Genomic DNA, 12,682 nt, shown 5'->3' with positions numbered 1-12,682 from the left:
CATTCATTGACTCAATTATACAGTTTGAAGTTTGTCTTCTTAAGAGTTCAAACAGAAGAATCTAATGAATTGTTGTGAAAGATTTTCGATACATAATAATAACTTCCGTGAAACTGAATAAGTTGGGAGCCATTCATTTCTTTTAAGTGTCCGGAAAATCCTGCAGCTTCATAGTCTACTTTTCCCATACTTTCATGAAACCCATTCCAATAGCCTAGTTCCTTGAATCATTCTGTTCAGAGTGAGTCAAATTGGACACTTAAAATTTCTAAATACCTGTGAGATGAGAGATGCCATTATAAATGAACGGTTCGATAATTCTACCCCTGAAAACACCTGTCCACACACTAAATCCAAATCTTCCTTGACTTTTCTACTCCACAATAGAATGAGGATTTTGTTGAGCCCAAGTATAAGAATTGTAGCAGTTGAAAATGCCGGTACAACTTTGACAAGCTTCGCTTGTCCGAATACAATTTAACGAAAAATCACGCACTTGATTACAGCTTTCTAGGAACCACTGGCAAAAAGCCATGCAGCGTTCAAAATCTCCTGCTCTGAGTTGATGAATTCTTCTGGGCCTGTATGGCTGCATCTTGTGTTTTTTTCAAAATCCACCTAACGTTAGTTCTTGGTAGGCCTGTTGTTAAGTTCATATTTTGCGTTGTCGTTTTAGGATTATTCCAACTCCTTATCCATATTTTATTCATATAATTTCAAATTGAACACCATTAATTAGGTTGTGTCGCAATCTTGCGATACAAATTGCTTACTCCTTCTTCATTTTCCCCGGTTTTATACAGGGTGTAACTAAATAAGTGTAAAACATTCAAGGAGGTGATTCCTCATCGAAAAAAAGATAGGATCTTTCATATAAAGAAATTTCATTGGAGCATCCCTTGTTAAGATAGAGAGCCCCTTAAAGAGGGTACATAAAATTTGTATAATAATTTTTTTCACAAGCACTAAAAAAGTTACAATATTGAAATTAACCTTACGTTTTGTACTACCAAAAAAATACTTAGCCAGAAATGTATTTGGTTTACCCCATGGTTGTAAGGGGTGGAAAACGCAACCCCTAAAATTTATTTCCAATGTAACTTTTTGTCTTATAATTTGTTTACCATTTTAAAATTTATTTCTGATAGCCTGTTTCATTCTAAACAAATAATGTCTCTTGGGTTTTTTACCCAAGATAAACCAGTTCGCAGCAAAAAATTATTTTAGGAACAACTACAAAGATACATCGTCATAAATGCGAAAATACGAAACTAATCTATCTAGTAGGTCGCTATTAGCGATAGTGGCAATCAAATTGGTATGACGTTGTCAGTTTGTGAATTTTCGAAATTGAATTAGTACTAATCGTGTGTTGTTGTTCTGTTCTTAATTTGTTACTTTAATAATTCACTTGTTATTAAAATGGCATACACAAATGAGCTAATGGCTCATATGTATTACGTTTACGGTCTGTCGCAGAGGAATATGTTGGAAGCTTCTAGAAGATATGCTGAAATGTATCCTCAACGGCAGCATTCTTGATATAAAATATTTACTATCGTACTCCTGTTCGCGATGTAGAGGACTTGAGAAACCGCATCATCAATGCGTGCAGGGTAATCAGAGAGACTCCAGGAATATTTGAGCGAATACGTGAGTCAATGCGCCGACGTCTAGACGCATGCGTACGTCTGAAGGTAGACATATTGAATATTTACTATGATTTCTACATGTTGTGTGTTTTGTTATTAATAAATTAGTTTTGTTTATTACCCTTTAATCGTTTAATGCTAACTAACTACAAAATAACAATAAATCCAGTTCGCATTTTTGACGATGTATCTCTGTAGTTGTTCGTAAAATAATTTTTTGCTGCGAACTGGTTTATTTTGGGCAAAAAACCAAAGAGACATTTTTTGTTTAGAATGAAACAGGCTATCGGAAATAAATTTTTTAATGGTAAACAAATGATAAGACAAAAAGTTACATTGGAATAAATTTTATGGGTTGCGTATTCCACCCCTTACAACTATGGAGTGAACCAAATAAATTACTGGCTGAGTGTCTTTTTGGTAGTACAAAACGTCAGGTTAATTTCAATATTGTAGCTTTTCACAAGCACTAATGCTTGTGAAAAAAATTGTTATACAAATTTTAAGTACCCCCTTTAAGGGGCTGTATCTTAACAAGGGATGCTCCAATGACGTTTCTTTATATGAAAAATCCTATCTTTTTTTCGATGAGGAATCACCTCTTTAAATGTTTTACACTTATTCAGTGACACCCTGTATAAAACAGACATCCCATTTTTCATAATTATCATACTTCATTGCGAATGTGTTTGAAAATTAAACAAAAACTACTAATTGAAGAGCGTCTGTCTTCAGTCCTTGAATCAAAATTTGACAGGTACTAGTGAAGATTTGCATTCTGTTTTATCCCTGCATCGTCCAAAGCCTACTTGATCAAAGTGCGAGTTTCAAAGTCTACATGAAAAAACCTAGATGATATGTATTTCAAAGATGATTCTAGCAAAACATCCAGTGTGATACATTTTTGAAAAGGTAAATTTAAGCTCTATTGAAAGATGTTGGAATATACAGGGTGTCTCATGAAAAATAGTTTTCCATAAATAACTATCGATATCTCATTTGAAAAAAATAGTTTTTTACACCATTGAATTCTACGTAAAAAAGTGATTTGGAAGTGTTGTCATAGAAACAAGAGATTTTTGACAAGGAAAAAGTTACAGCGACTTTTCAAAACTGTTTTCGGAAAACATGTTGTTACTCAGAAACGGTGATAAATATCGATATGCGGTTTTCACCATTAGCTTTGTCATTAAATTTGACACTCAGACACAACCATCAGTTTTCAACTATCTAGTTTGAAAACAGGAGTTTTCCTTTAAAAAAGTCCAATTTGGCCCAATCCGTATAAGATCCTTTGGTTATGTTTACTATATTCTTCTGGACATAATTTGGATTGCCTATAAATTGCTTGCCTCCTATCGTCCAATGCCTCACATTAAACATGAGGAAATGCCCCTGCCTCTCTGTTGCATTGCCTGCAACAAAAATCTCAGGTATCCCCTGAATGGACAATATCTGGTGACCAGCTCTGTAATTATTCTGAGCCGATCCTTGCTGTTTCGAATCATTTATTTTTTCAGGCGGTCTTTTTATAAAGGCTTCTCCGTGTGCTTTTCTGGGTGTATCTGCTTAGTACTCTTCATGTTTGCTACTAACCCATTTTTTTATCTGGTCCCGTACCACATATTTTGGTATTCCCGTTGCTGGTGCAGTGCTAATATATGGAGCTGATGATCCGTGTCTAGCACAGTCTTCAACTTTTTTGTTGCTTGTGATAACTGAGTGTTCAGGCACCAGCTATAGAGTCAATCCTTGCTGTTTCGAATCATTTATTTTTTCAGGCGGTCTTTTTATAAAGGCTTCTCCGTGTGCTTTTCTGGGTGTATCTGCTTAGTACTCTTCATGTTTGCTACTAACCCATTTTTTTATCTGGTCCCGTACCACATATTTTGGTATTCCCGTTGCTGGTGCAGTGCTAATATATGGAGCTGATGATCCGTGTCTAGCACAGTCTTCAACTTTTTTGTTGCTTGTGATAACTGAGTGTTCAGGCACCAGCTATAGAGTCAATATATTCCGGCCATCTAGTTTCTTCAGTTCTTCACGTCATTCCTTGACCAGTCTCTATATTACCCTCAGATTTATCAGTGTCCTGTGTGCAATTTAGCTGAAGGTAAGAATATTGATCGCGACAAATTTCTCCCCCAAAACATATTCCAGCTCACGTCCCATGTTCGGTTTATGACCAATATTTGTCACTCCACATATTCCAAAACTCTAAATTTTCCATTCTGAATCGATTCACTCTTGCTTTCTCCGTCATTACAAGATGTAAAGGGCTGATTTTCACCATAATTAATAGCAGCATTTCTATGTTGTTAGATAGATAAAATCATTACAAATAACATGTTGAAATAGTTTCCATATCAAACAATAGGAACATTGTTAAAGCATGGAAAACATTCGAAATGAAAAGGGAATATTTTAAGGGGAAAGTAGTTTTCCCAATTCTGTTTCATCTCCTCTGTAGACAACCTCAACAAAATTTCAGGATTTGCAGAAGTTTTCATGATGGTCAGTTTACGGTGTTTTAAATCTTGATACGGTGCCACAAATATATATAGAGAACCTAATTATCATAAAAAAACTGACGTACTTTTTTGGGTGCCATTTTGAGGATGAAAAATGAAAAAGCTATATTTCGTAAAGGTCGTGAAATTCAGGACTCAATGAAAAAAAATTAAAAACAATATCATCCCCCTGGAAAGGATCCATGACGTCAATTTGTGAACATTTGCAATATCTAGCAGACGATAATTTTTTGCATAATTTTTTAAGTAGGTGGAAGGCATTGAAAGACATATTCATGTCAAATTTCAGCTCTATAGGTAGGAGCAATTTTGGTGAAATGATGAAAATATTTAATATTTCCACCATTTTGAATTTCGATTGCCAATATTTAATCGGATTCATATCTGAACCTCCAAAATAGCTGTTTCAAAAAGTTCTACAAATCTAAAATTTTGGTAGGGTACAGCTGCCGGTCATGGCCGGTGAGAAGCTCCATCCTCAAGATGTACAGTAGATGTGTAGAAATCTGTTATCAGTCTATTAAATTATTCGAACCGTAAACATCCAAATTCAGGACCGTATTCAGTTAGTGATGGAGTTTGAAAGTAAATTGCATAAACTTATTTTAAATAATCAAACACGTGAAGATACGATACGATTTCTCCCACCGTCCATGGCCCACAGTCCGGTAGCTTTATACATGACTTCCATGTTTTCCATGTTTCCAATGTTCTCAATATTCAAAATGTATACTATTTTATAACGTTATTTCTAACGATTTTATACAGCGTGACTCACGGTCGATGGTAGGTTAGACGTTTCTGGAAAACGCAAAGCATGATTTTTCTGAAAATTTCACCTCTCACATTTCCTCACCTGTTCTATCGATCTAAAATATTTTCAGCATTGCGGCGTTGCCACTTCTATCAAAAAGTCCTAGCAATTATATTTTTTTAAATGGAACACCCCGTATATTAATACATTTTTGGAATCGCTCTAGTAGTTAAATACTTTAATAAATTGCCATACCGTTCAGATGCTCACAATATCAACATTTGTTACAGGGGAAAACTAACGCCCCCTACACACTGTACAGAATTACTTAAAAACTAGTTTTTATACCAGATCGCACGAGTGTACAACTCAATCTCTGATGAATTTAAACTGAATTTAAAAATCCAAAATAGCATTGTAACGAAAATATTTGAATGAAATCTAATGTACACCCATTTTCAATAAGAATCTTGAGATGTAGTTTTTGAAAAAATAAGAATGATATAATTTGTAACGTTGCTACTTCCTCCTTTTCTGCACATTCATGCCTGTGTCTAATATACTATTGACTTAATTACCACCATCCTGGCAGGCCATGATGAACCCCTTGGTTTCCGACTTCAGCCCACTCGACTTGAGAAAACCGATAAGGTCAGGCGCTTTGATAAGCCGAAATCTTTAATGTTGTTGAAAAAGAGACCCCATGCATTGGCTTATCCTTGTGTTGCCGCAGAAGTGAAGTGATCTTTGCGGCTTTTATATGGGCCTTTTGCTGAACGGATTCCAGCTCGGTGACAGAGTTGTAATCACCTCGTCCACTGTCGAAAACTAAACCGAGTTAACCAGCTGGTTAACTCGAGTAGCTGCCCTAAAGAGGAATTCTCCCATTTCTGCTCTCGCATGGTCGCGGACCATGCAGAGAAGGGGATCGGAACTCCTGACGATTTTACGGGCTCCATCCAATACCATTCCGTCATGTAGACACCCCAAACTCCGGAACTCAGTGATATCCCTGTTGTCGGAGGAGATACAACCGTGAAACGGACGATTTGGGATCCAAACTCCTAAGGAGGTGCATCATTTTTCGAGTCTTTACGTCGAGTTGATACAGCTCCTCCCGAGCCCACTTCACTACTCCAAACGAGTAGATTAAGATTGGAACGGCAAGCATGTTTGTGCAGAGACTTTGCTCTTCTCTGACAGTTCCGATGATCAGATCTGTCGGAAGTTTGTGCTGATACTTGTGAGTGGCTTTGGTTCACCCCGGTATCATTATTATTATATTTTGCTTTTTGGATAGCATGCTCGGGTTAGGTAGACTCAATTCTGCCGTTGATGTGATTTTCATTAAACCCATTATTCCCAAACAAGCCAATCACTGTACCCTATTTTTTTTCAATAGCATCAGTTGGTTTCGTCTTTTGTTATCAAATCGAAGAAATGAATAATAACATTGACTGTCTTTTTTTGTTTCAGTCGAAGGAAAAAATGATGCGTGGTGTTCGGAGAGGGTGTGTTCGATTGAAAGGAGCCGTGATTGGTATAGATGATGAAGACGATAGTACATTCACCGTAACGGTGGACCACAAGACTTTTCATTTTCAAGCGCGAGATGCCGAAGAGAGGCAAAAGTGGGTACACGCGCTGGAGGAGACCATCTTCAGGCACGGCAGCAGGGTGAGTGATGGGAAATCAACAATAATTCAAAATCTCTAGAAAAAATACATTTCTTAATTGAATAAGGAGTATTTTTGCAGAAGAGATTATTTTTTGAAAAAAAAGTTTTTTTGTTTACTACTTCTCCATCATTATTCAGAAAAATTCTTTATAGAGATATGTAGATCATGAACAGAAGTTCCTGGAAGAAAAATGGAAGCAGAACTCTTTCCGAACAACATATAAACATTGAATTACACGTATTGACGAGATAGATCCTCAGTTTTTGGGAACGAAAGGTTTTCGCTTTCAATTTCTCCATCTTTATACAAAAAAATTTAGGAATTTGATTCAATTCCATAACGAATATTTGGAGTACAAGCCGAATAGAGTAAAATGTTTTTTATTTAATTCAATGTTCATAAAAGTGGTTATTTCGAAAGTATTTTTCTTTCGTGTAATTCAATTTTTATATGAAAGTAGTTGTTTCGAAAAAAAAATCCAATAATTTTTAACTTTCTTTCGTCAATTTATATGTTCAATTAATTGTTTTTCACTCATTTTTGTGATTTATAACATTCCTTGTAACAATTGTAATTTGGATTATATTGGAACAACATTTAGAATTCTTAAAGATATAGTAACTTCACATAAAAGTGATATAAAGCTTAATAAGAAATCATGTGCATTGGGGCAACATTCTATAGAAACAGGACATAAACCAAATTACTCTAATATCAAACTTTTACATACAAAAAAAACTATTTCCAAACGCGTTTTCTTGAAATGGTTGAAATTAATAAGTCTTCTAATTGTATGAATAAGAAAACTGACATTGATAATCTCAGCAGTATATACAGTAACTTACTGGAACTACACCAAAAATCATAATGATAATAATGAAAATTGTATCAATCAACTCTCTCTTTAGAGTCAAAGATTATGAAATCATCATGCCCATGAAAAAAGACATTTATATGAAGGTATGACATATGTCAAATTCAAAAAATCCATACATGTTTAAGTTTCTTTCATCAGTTATATGTCAGATTCATTGTCTTTCACTAATTTTTTCTCTAAGTATGATTTGTAATATTATTCATCCACAAAAAAAAATCCACAACTCAATAAATTATTATAGGCCGTGAAGAAGCTTCCCAGTAGAAGCGAAAGCTTGGCATATATATATATATATATATATATATATATATATATATATATATATATATATATATATATACAGTGTGTCAATTTGAAAACTTCCCACCCTCAATATCTCCCTTCCAGTACATAATATGAAAAAATGGTCAGACAGGTCAACTTTATTTGCAAGGGGGACACTCTGAATGAATATTTTCAACCCTCGGGGTTCAACCCCCTAGGAGGGGTGGATGTTACCCTCAGAATTTCAAATGGAAAGGGGGGTCAAGTGGCACATCATTTTGAAGGGCATTCAATTCGCTTGCCGACGGTGCCCTCATTTATTATTTTCCGATCAGCAGTATCCGAAAATGTAGTTCTAAACTAATAGAAGTAATTAGAATTGGCCTATACTAAAATGCCTGGTTATCAAGTTAGTATGCAAAGAAATACAATTTATTGACTCTCTTATAAGTAAAACTTGTGATGACGGGTCAGCTTTTCAACTTTCCATCAGGGGTAAAATTAGACAAGCCTCAAAAAATTTACATTAATTAGTTATCTGATTTCGGTGACTTTCATTTGGGTTTATTATCGGATTTAAAACTCTTATCCCTTTTTTGTTACTTCTGCTATAAAAAGTATCGTTTTTTGAGCAAAAAAGGTGTTCATCGCATTCAAGCCATTTGGTAGTACTATCATTTCAGTTTCATTTGTTGAGCTGATCAGCGATACCTTAGAAAGTGTATAAATTGTAAGAATGGTTTACACTATCCAAGACCGAATTGAAATAATTTTTATTTATGGAGAGGTGGGCAAGTGCGCACGAAGGGCGGCATCTCTTTTTAATGAAAGAAATCCAAATCTTAATATAAGTCACCGGTATGTGCTTGATTTGGTGACAAAGTTTTCCGAAACTGGTTCGGTGAAGAATAAAAAAAGGAATAACCCCAGAGTACTGAATGAGGATGCTCAAATTGAGGTGTTGGGAACATTTGCTGCAGAGCCGACTAGCTCCTTACGATCAGTAGCAGAACAGACGGGAATGTCACACGAGACTGTAAGGAAAGCACTGAAAATGCACAAATTTCATCCATATAAAATGCAGATTCTCCACGAGCTCCATGAGGATGATTATGACAGAAGAATAGAATTCTGTGAAATCATGACTCTTCGAATCAATGCTTTACCTAATCTTCTGTTCAATATCTGTTTCAGTGATGAATGTTCATTTTTCCTGAATGGCAATGTTAATAGGCAAAATTGTCGCTATTGGAGTGACGAAAACCCTCACAATTTTCGAGAAGGACATACACAACACCCACAAAAAGTTAATGTTTGGGCTGGTATTCTTGGAAATGCCATTATCGGACCTTTATTTTTTGAAGAAAACTTGAATGGTGATCTGTACCTAGATATGCTTCAAGCACCTATCGATCCACTTATAACTCACGAGCTCGAAACTCAAATTGATGCACACGGTAATTTACTGTTGCAGGAAGATTTGTTACATTTCCAACAGGACGGTGCGCCACCTCATTATTTTCGCCCCGTCCGACAATGGTTGAACGAGCGATTCCGGGAGAGATGGATTGGCAGAAGGGGATCAATTGAGTGGCCACCGAGATCACCGGATTTGACTCCATTAGATTTTTTTCTTTGGGGATATCTCAAATCTGTCGTTTATAAAACACAGCTCACTGATATGGATGACCTCAAAGGACGAATTACAGCAGCATGCCGGTCAATTAGTGGTGAAGTTTTCCAAAATGTTCGAGAGGAGTTCGAAAACAGACTGTATTACTGTTTAGAGCAGAATGGACAACATTTTGAACATATTATCAGATAAAGCGTAACAAGATGGTTGAAATTTGTTTTTTGCAATTTAGTATTTTTTGTTTGCACTCGATGCGTATTTCGTTAACTAAGTAGTTCTACATTCCTCTCACATCCACGAATTCGAATATTACTCAAGGGTTGGAACGATGCTACCTAGTACGATGCTCACCTTTTCCAATAGTCCATTACAATCATTTGTTTTGAATACCAACCTGAATACCAAACATCTAGTGCGGGCGAGTTTTAATCATTTATTCTTATTCACTTCTAATCACCGTTCGTTTGGAACGTTATTGTTCAAAAACTGCTCATCAAAAACTAATGAAAAAGGTATCATTGGCAAGAGAATTGAATGCCCTTCAAAATGATGTGCCACTTGACCCCCCTTTCCATTTGAAATTCTGAGGGTAACATCCACCCCTCCTAGGGGGTTGAACCCCGAGGGTTGAAAATATTCATTCAGAGTGTCCCCCTTGCAAATAAAGTTGACCTGTCTGACCATTTTTTCATATTATGTACTGGAAGGGAGATATTGAGGGTGGGAAGTTTTCAAATTGACACACTGTATATATATATATATATATATATATATATATATATATATATATATATATATAGTGTTACCGATAAAGTCCGCATCAAATGGGAAACTTTTTTATTTATCGTTTTATGTGAAATTTGATTTTGGCAGTAGATTCTGCTTAAGAAATGATGTCAAATGGCGTCTACAAAATAGGTCACGTGATTTCCTTAACCTGTCAAAATTGACATTTAAAAAAAGAAACATCGAAAAATGACATTATTCTTCAAAAAATCCAAAAATATCAAAGGATAAAAACATTTTCTTTTGTAATTTTATACCCACACACCAAGTTTCAAACCCATAATGAGTATTTTATATTTTCACTATTTTTCCGCATTCCTGCTTTTTCTACTTGAATGCTCATTAAAAAACTCAAGTACTGTATAGTTTTGAAAGCCCCGTTGAAACTAGATGAATTTTGCATCAAGTTTGACAACTTTTATTTTTCAAAATTTGTTTTTAACATCAAAGAGGCTCTTAAAATATTATTATATTACAAAAAAAGAAATTCGGTGACGAGTTTAGTTAAAATAAATGATTTAGTACAGGTGTGCTTAAATTTTGATAAGTAGAAAAAGCAGGAATGCGGAAAAATAGTGAAAATATAAAATACTCATTATGGGTTTGAAACTTGGTGTGTGGGTATAAAATTACAAAAGAAAATGTTTTTATCCTTTGATATTTTTGGATATTTTGAAGAATAATGTCATTTTTCGATGTTTCTTTTTTTAAATGTCAATTTTGACAGGTTAAGGAAATCACGTGACCTATTTTGTAGACGCCATTTGACATCATTTCTTAAGCAAAATCTACTGCCAAAATCAAATTTCACATAAAACGATAAATAAAAAAGTTTCCCATTTGATGCGGACTTTATCGGTGACACTGTATATATACACAGTGTGTCTCATTTCTCATGGAAACACCCCCGTATCTTCCGTAATATTCGAGGTAGAACGATGAAACTCTCTGGACTGATGGAAATGCTCAAAATGCACCTACCACCTGAATGGGGTTGGCCAAAGTGATATACACTGTCACTCACTCGCGATGGAACACCCCATTTTTACGGTAAAACATATTGGGGGACAAAATAGGCTCAAAATTCCTTCAGATTCGTGATCAGGACTACCAACTTACTACGATTACACTTTTTTCCTGAAAAAATTTCATTTCTGAAAAATCAGAATTTGTCTCACTTCTTATGTAAACACCCCCGTATCTTCCGTAATATTCGAGGTGGAACGATGAAATTCTCAGGACTGATGGAAATGCTCAAAATGCACCTACCACCTGAATGGAGTTGGCTAAAATGATATACACTGTCCGTCCACAATACAAATGGGGTGTTCCATCCCAAGTGGAAACATAAGCTTGCGTTTACGCAGCTATTTTTATCAAGTACTTTCTTGGTTTTTTCTCATTTTGTCTTCAATCGAGGACCGCCTGCCCGGTACTGACGATGCCCAATAGGCTGAAACAGCTGTATACCGGTGGCTCTTAAATTGAAATCAATATGGGAATGATCAAAGATTACTTATCTATTTATTTTTTGATTTTCATGGAATTATTTTTCAGCAGCTTGACTGCATTAACCTTTCTAGATTATCTATATATATATATATATATATATATATATATATATATATATATATATATATATATATATATATATGTATAGCGGTGAAACGGCACAGTGGTAGTGCGCCCGATTCACGACTGGAAGTTCGTGAGTTCGATCCCAATCTCGACCAGATATTTTTCTCGAGAGAATGTATCTAATTGAAGTTGGAATAATTCTGCAACGTTACTTGGCTGACGGACTGCGAATAGTCATGATGCTCCCTAGGTGGCTCGGGGAGTTATTAACATTGCATACCCAGGACACAAGGCTAATGACCAATGTAGTCGATATAGATGACAAAAAGAAAAAAAAATAACAGACTAAAACGCTGAAAGAAACATCCTCTCAGATATCTCGTTTCCTTCTTTTCATAAAAGAGGACGTATGCCTCTTCACTAACAGGCGACTTTGGTGAAGTTGGGGACTCGTATGAATCGTTGTGTTCGTACCACATGCCAGTGTAGGGGTGTCTGCAGTATGCTGTGTGAGTTCCGCTATAAGGAGTCACGTTGCCTGCTGCCTAATTGCTCATATCTGAACCATCTAGAGGAATATCTCCGTTGAAAAGAATATTTCAAAACAAAATTACTTCGGAAAATCTAATGGATTGATAAGGATTTGACAAACGAAATTATCCACAATCTTGAAGTTCCATATACACAATCTTATAAATTATCTTATCTAGATCTAACAAGATTGTCATCTGATGAAAGCACAAAAGTATAGAACTGGTTCATTTAACAAAGTTTCAGTCATTTTTTAGATTAGAAAAACGGTCGTCTGGAGGTAGTTCTTTTGTACATTTTATGTCAGTGGCACCTACGGCCTGATGATTTCGAGAATGGGTTCATTCAGGCTAATTTAGTTTTTTATTGAAAATTATATATTATAAAATTAAATCAT

General features: G+C 35.4%; 1 protein-coding gene across 2 annotated transcripts in view; it reads left to right on the top strand.

Moving 5' to 3' along the window:
* Positions 1–12,682, top strand: part of LOC111512193 (oxysterol-binding protein-related protein 9) — a 187,080-nt gene that overhangs the window by 75,613 nt on the left and 98,785 nt on the right. For both annotated transcript variants that reach the window (XM_074180728.1, XM_074180727.1), the window contains exon 2: positions 6,414–6,614. In XM_074180728.1, coding sequence (XP_074036829.1) covers positions 6,414–6,614 — 201 coding nt within the window. The remainder of the gene's footprint in view (positions 1–6,413; positions 6,615–12,682) is intronic.

This window comes from Leptinotarsa decemlineata, unplaced genomic scaffold, assembly GCF_025532065.1.
Source record: "Leptinotarsa decemlineata unplaced genomic scaffold, Ldec_3_MD MMD2_tig00026299_RagTag_RagTag, whole genome shotgun sequence".
Taxonomy (NCBI): Eukaryota; Metazoa; Arthropoda; class Insecta; order Coleoptera; family Chrysomelidae; genus Leptinotarsa; species Leptinotarsa decemlineata.
The sequence above is the reverse complement of the archived record's forward strand: the minus strand, read 5'-3'. Positions and strand labels throughout refer to the sequence as shown.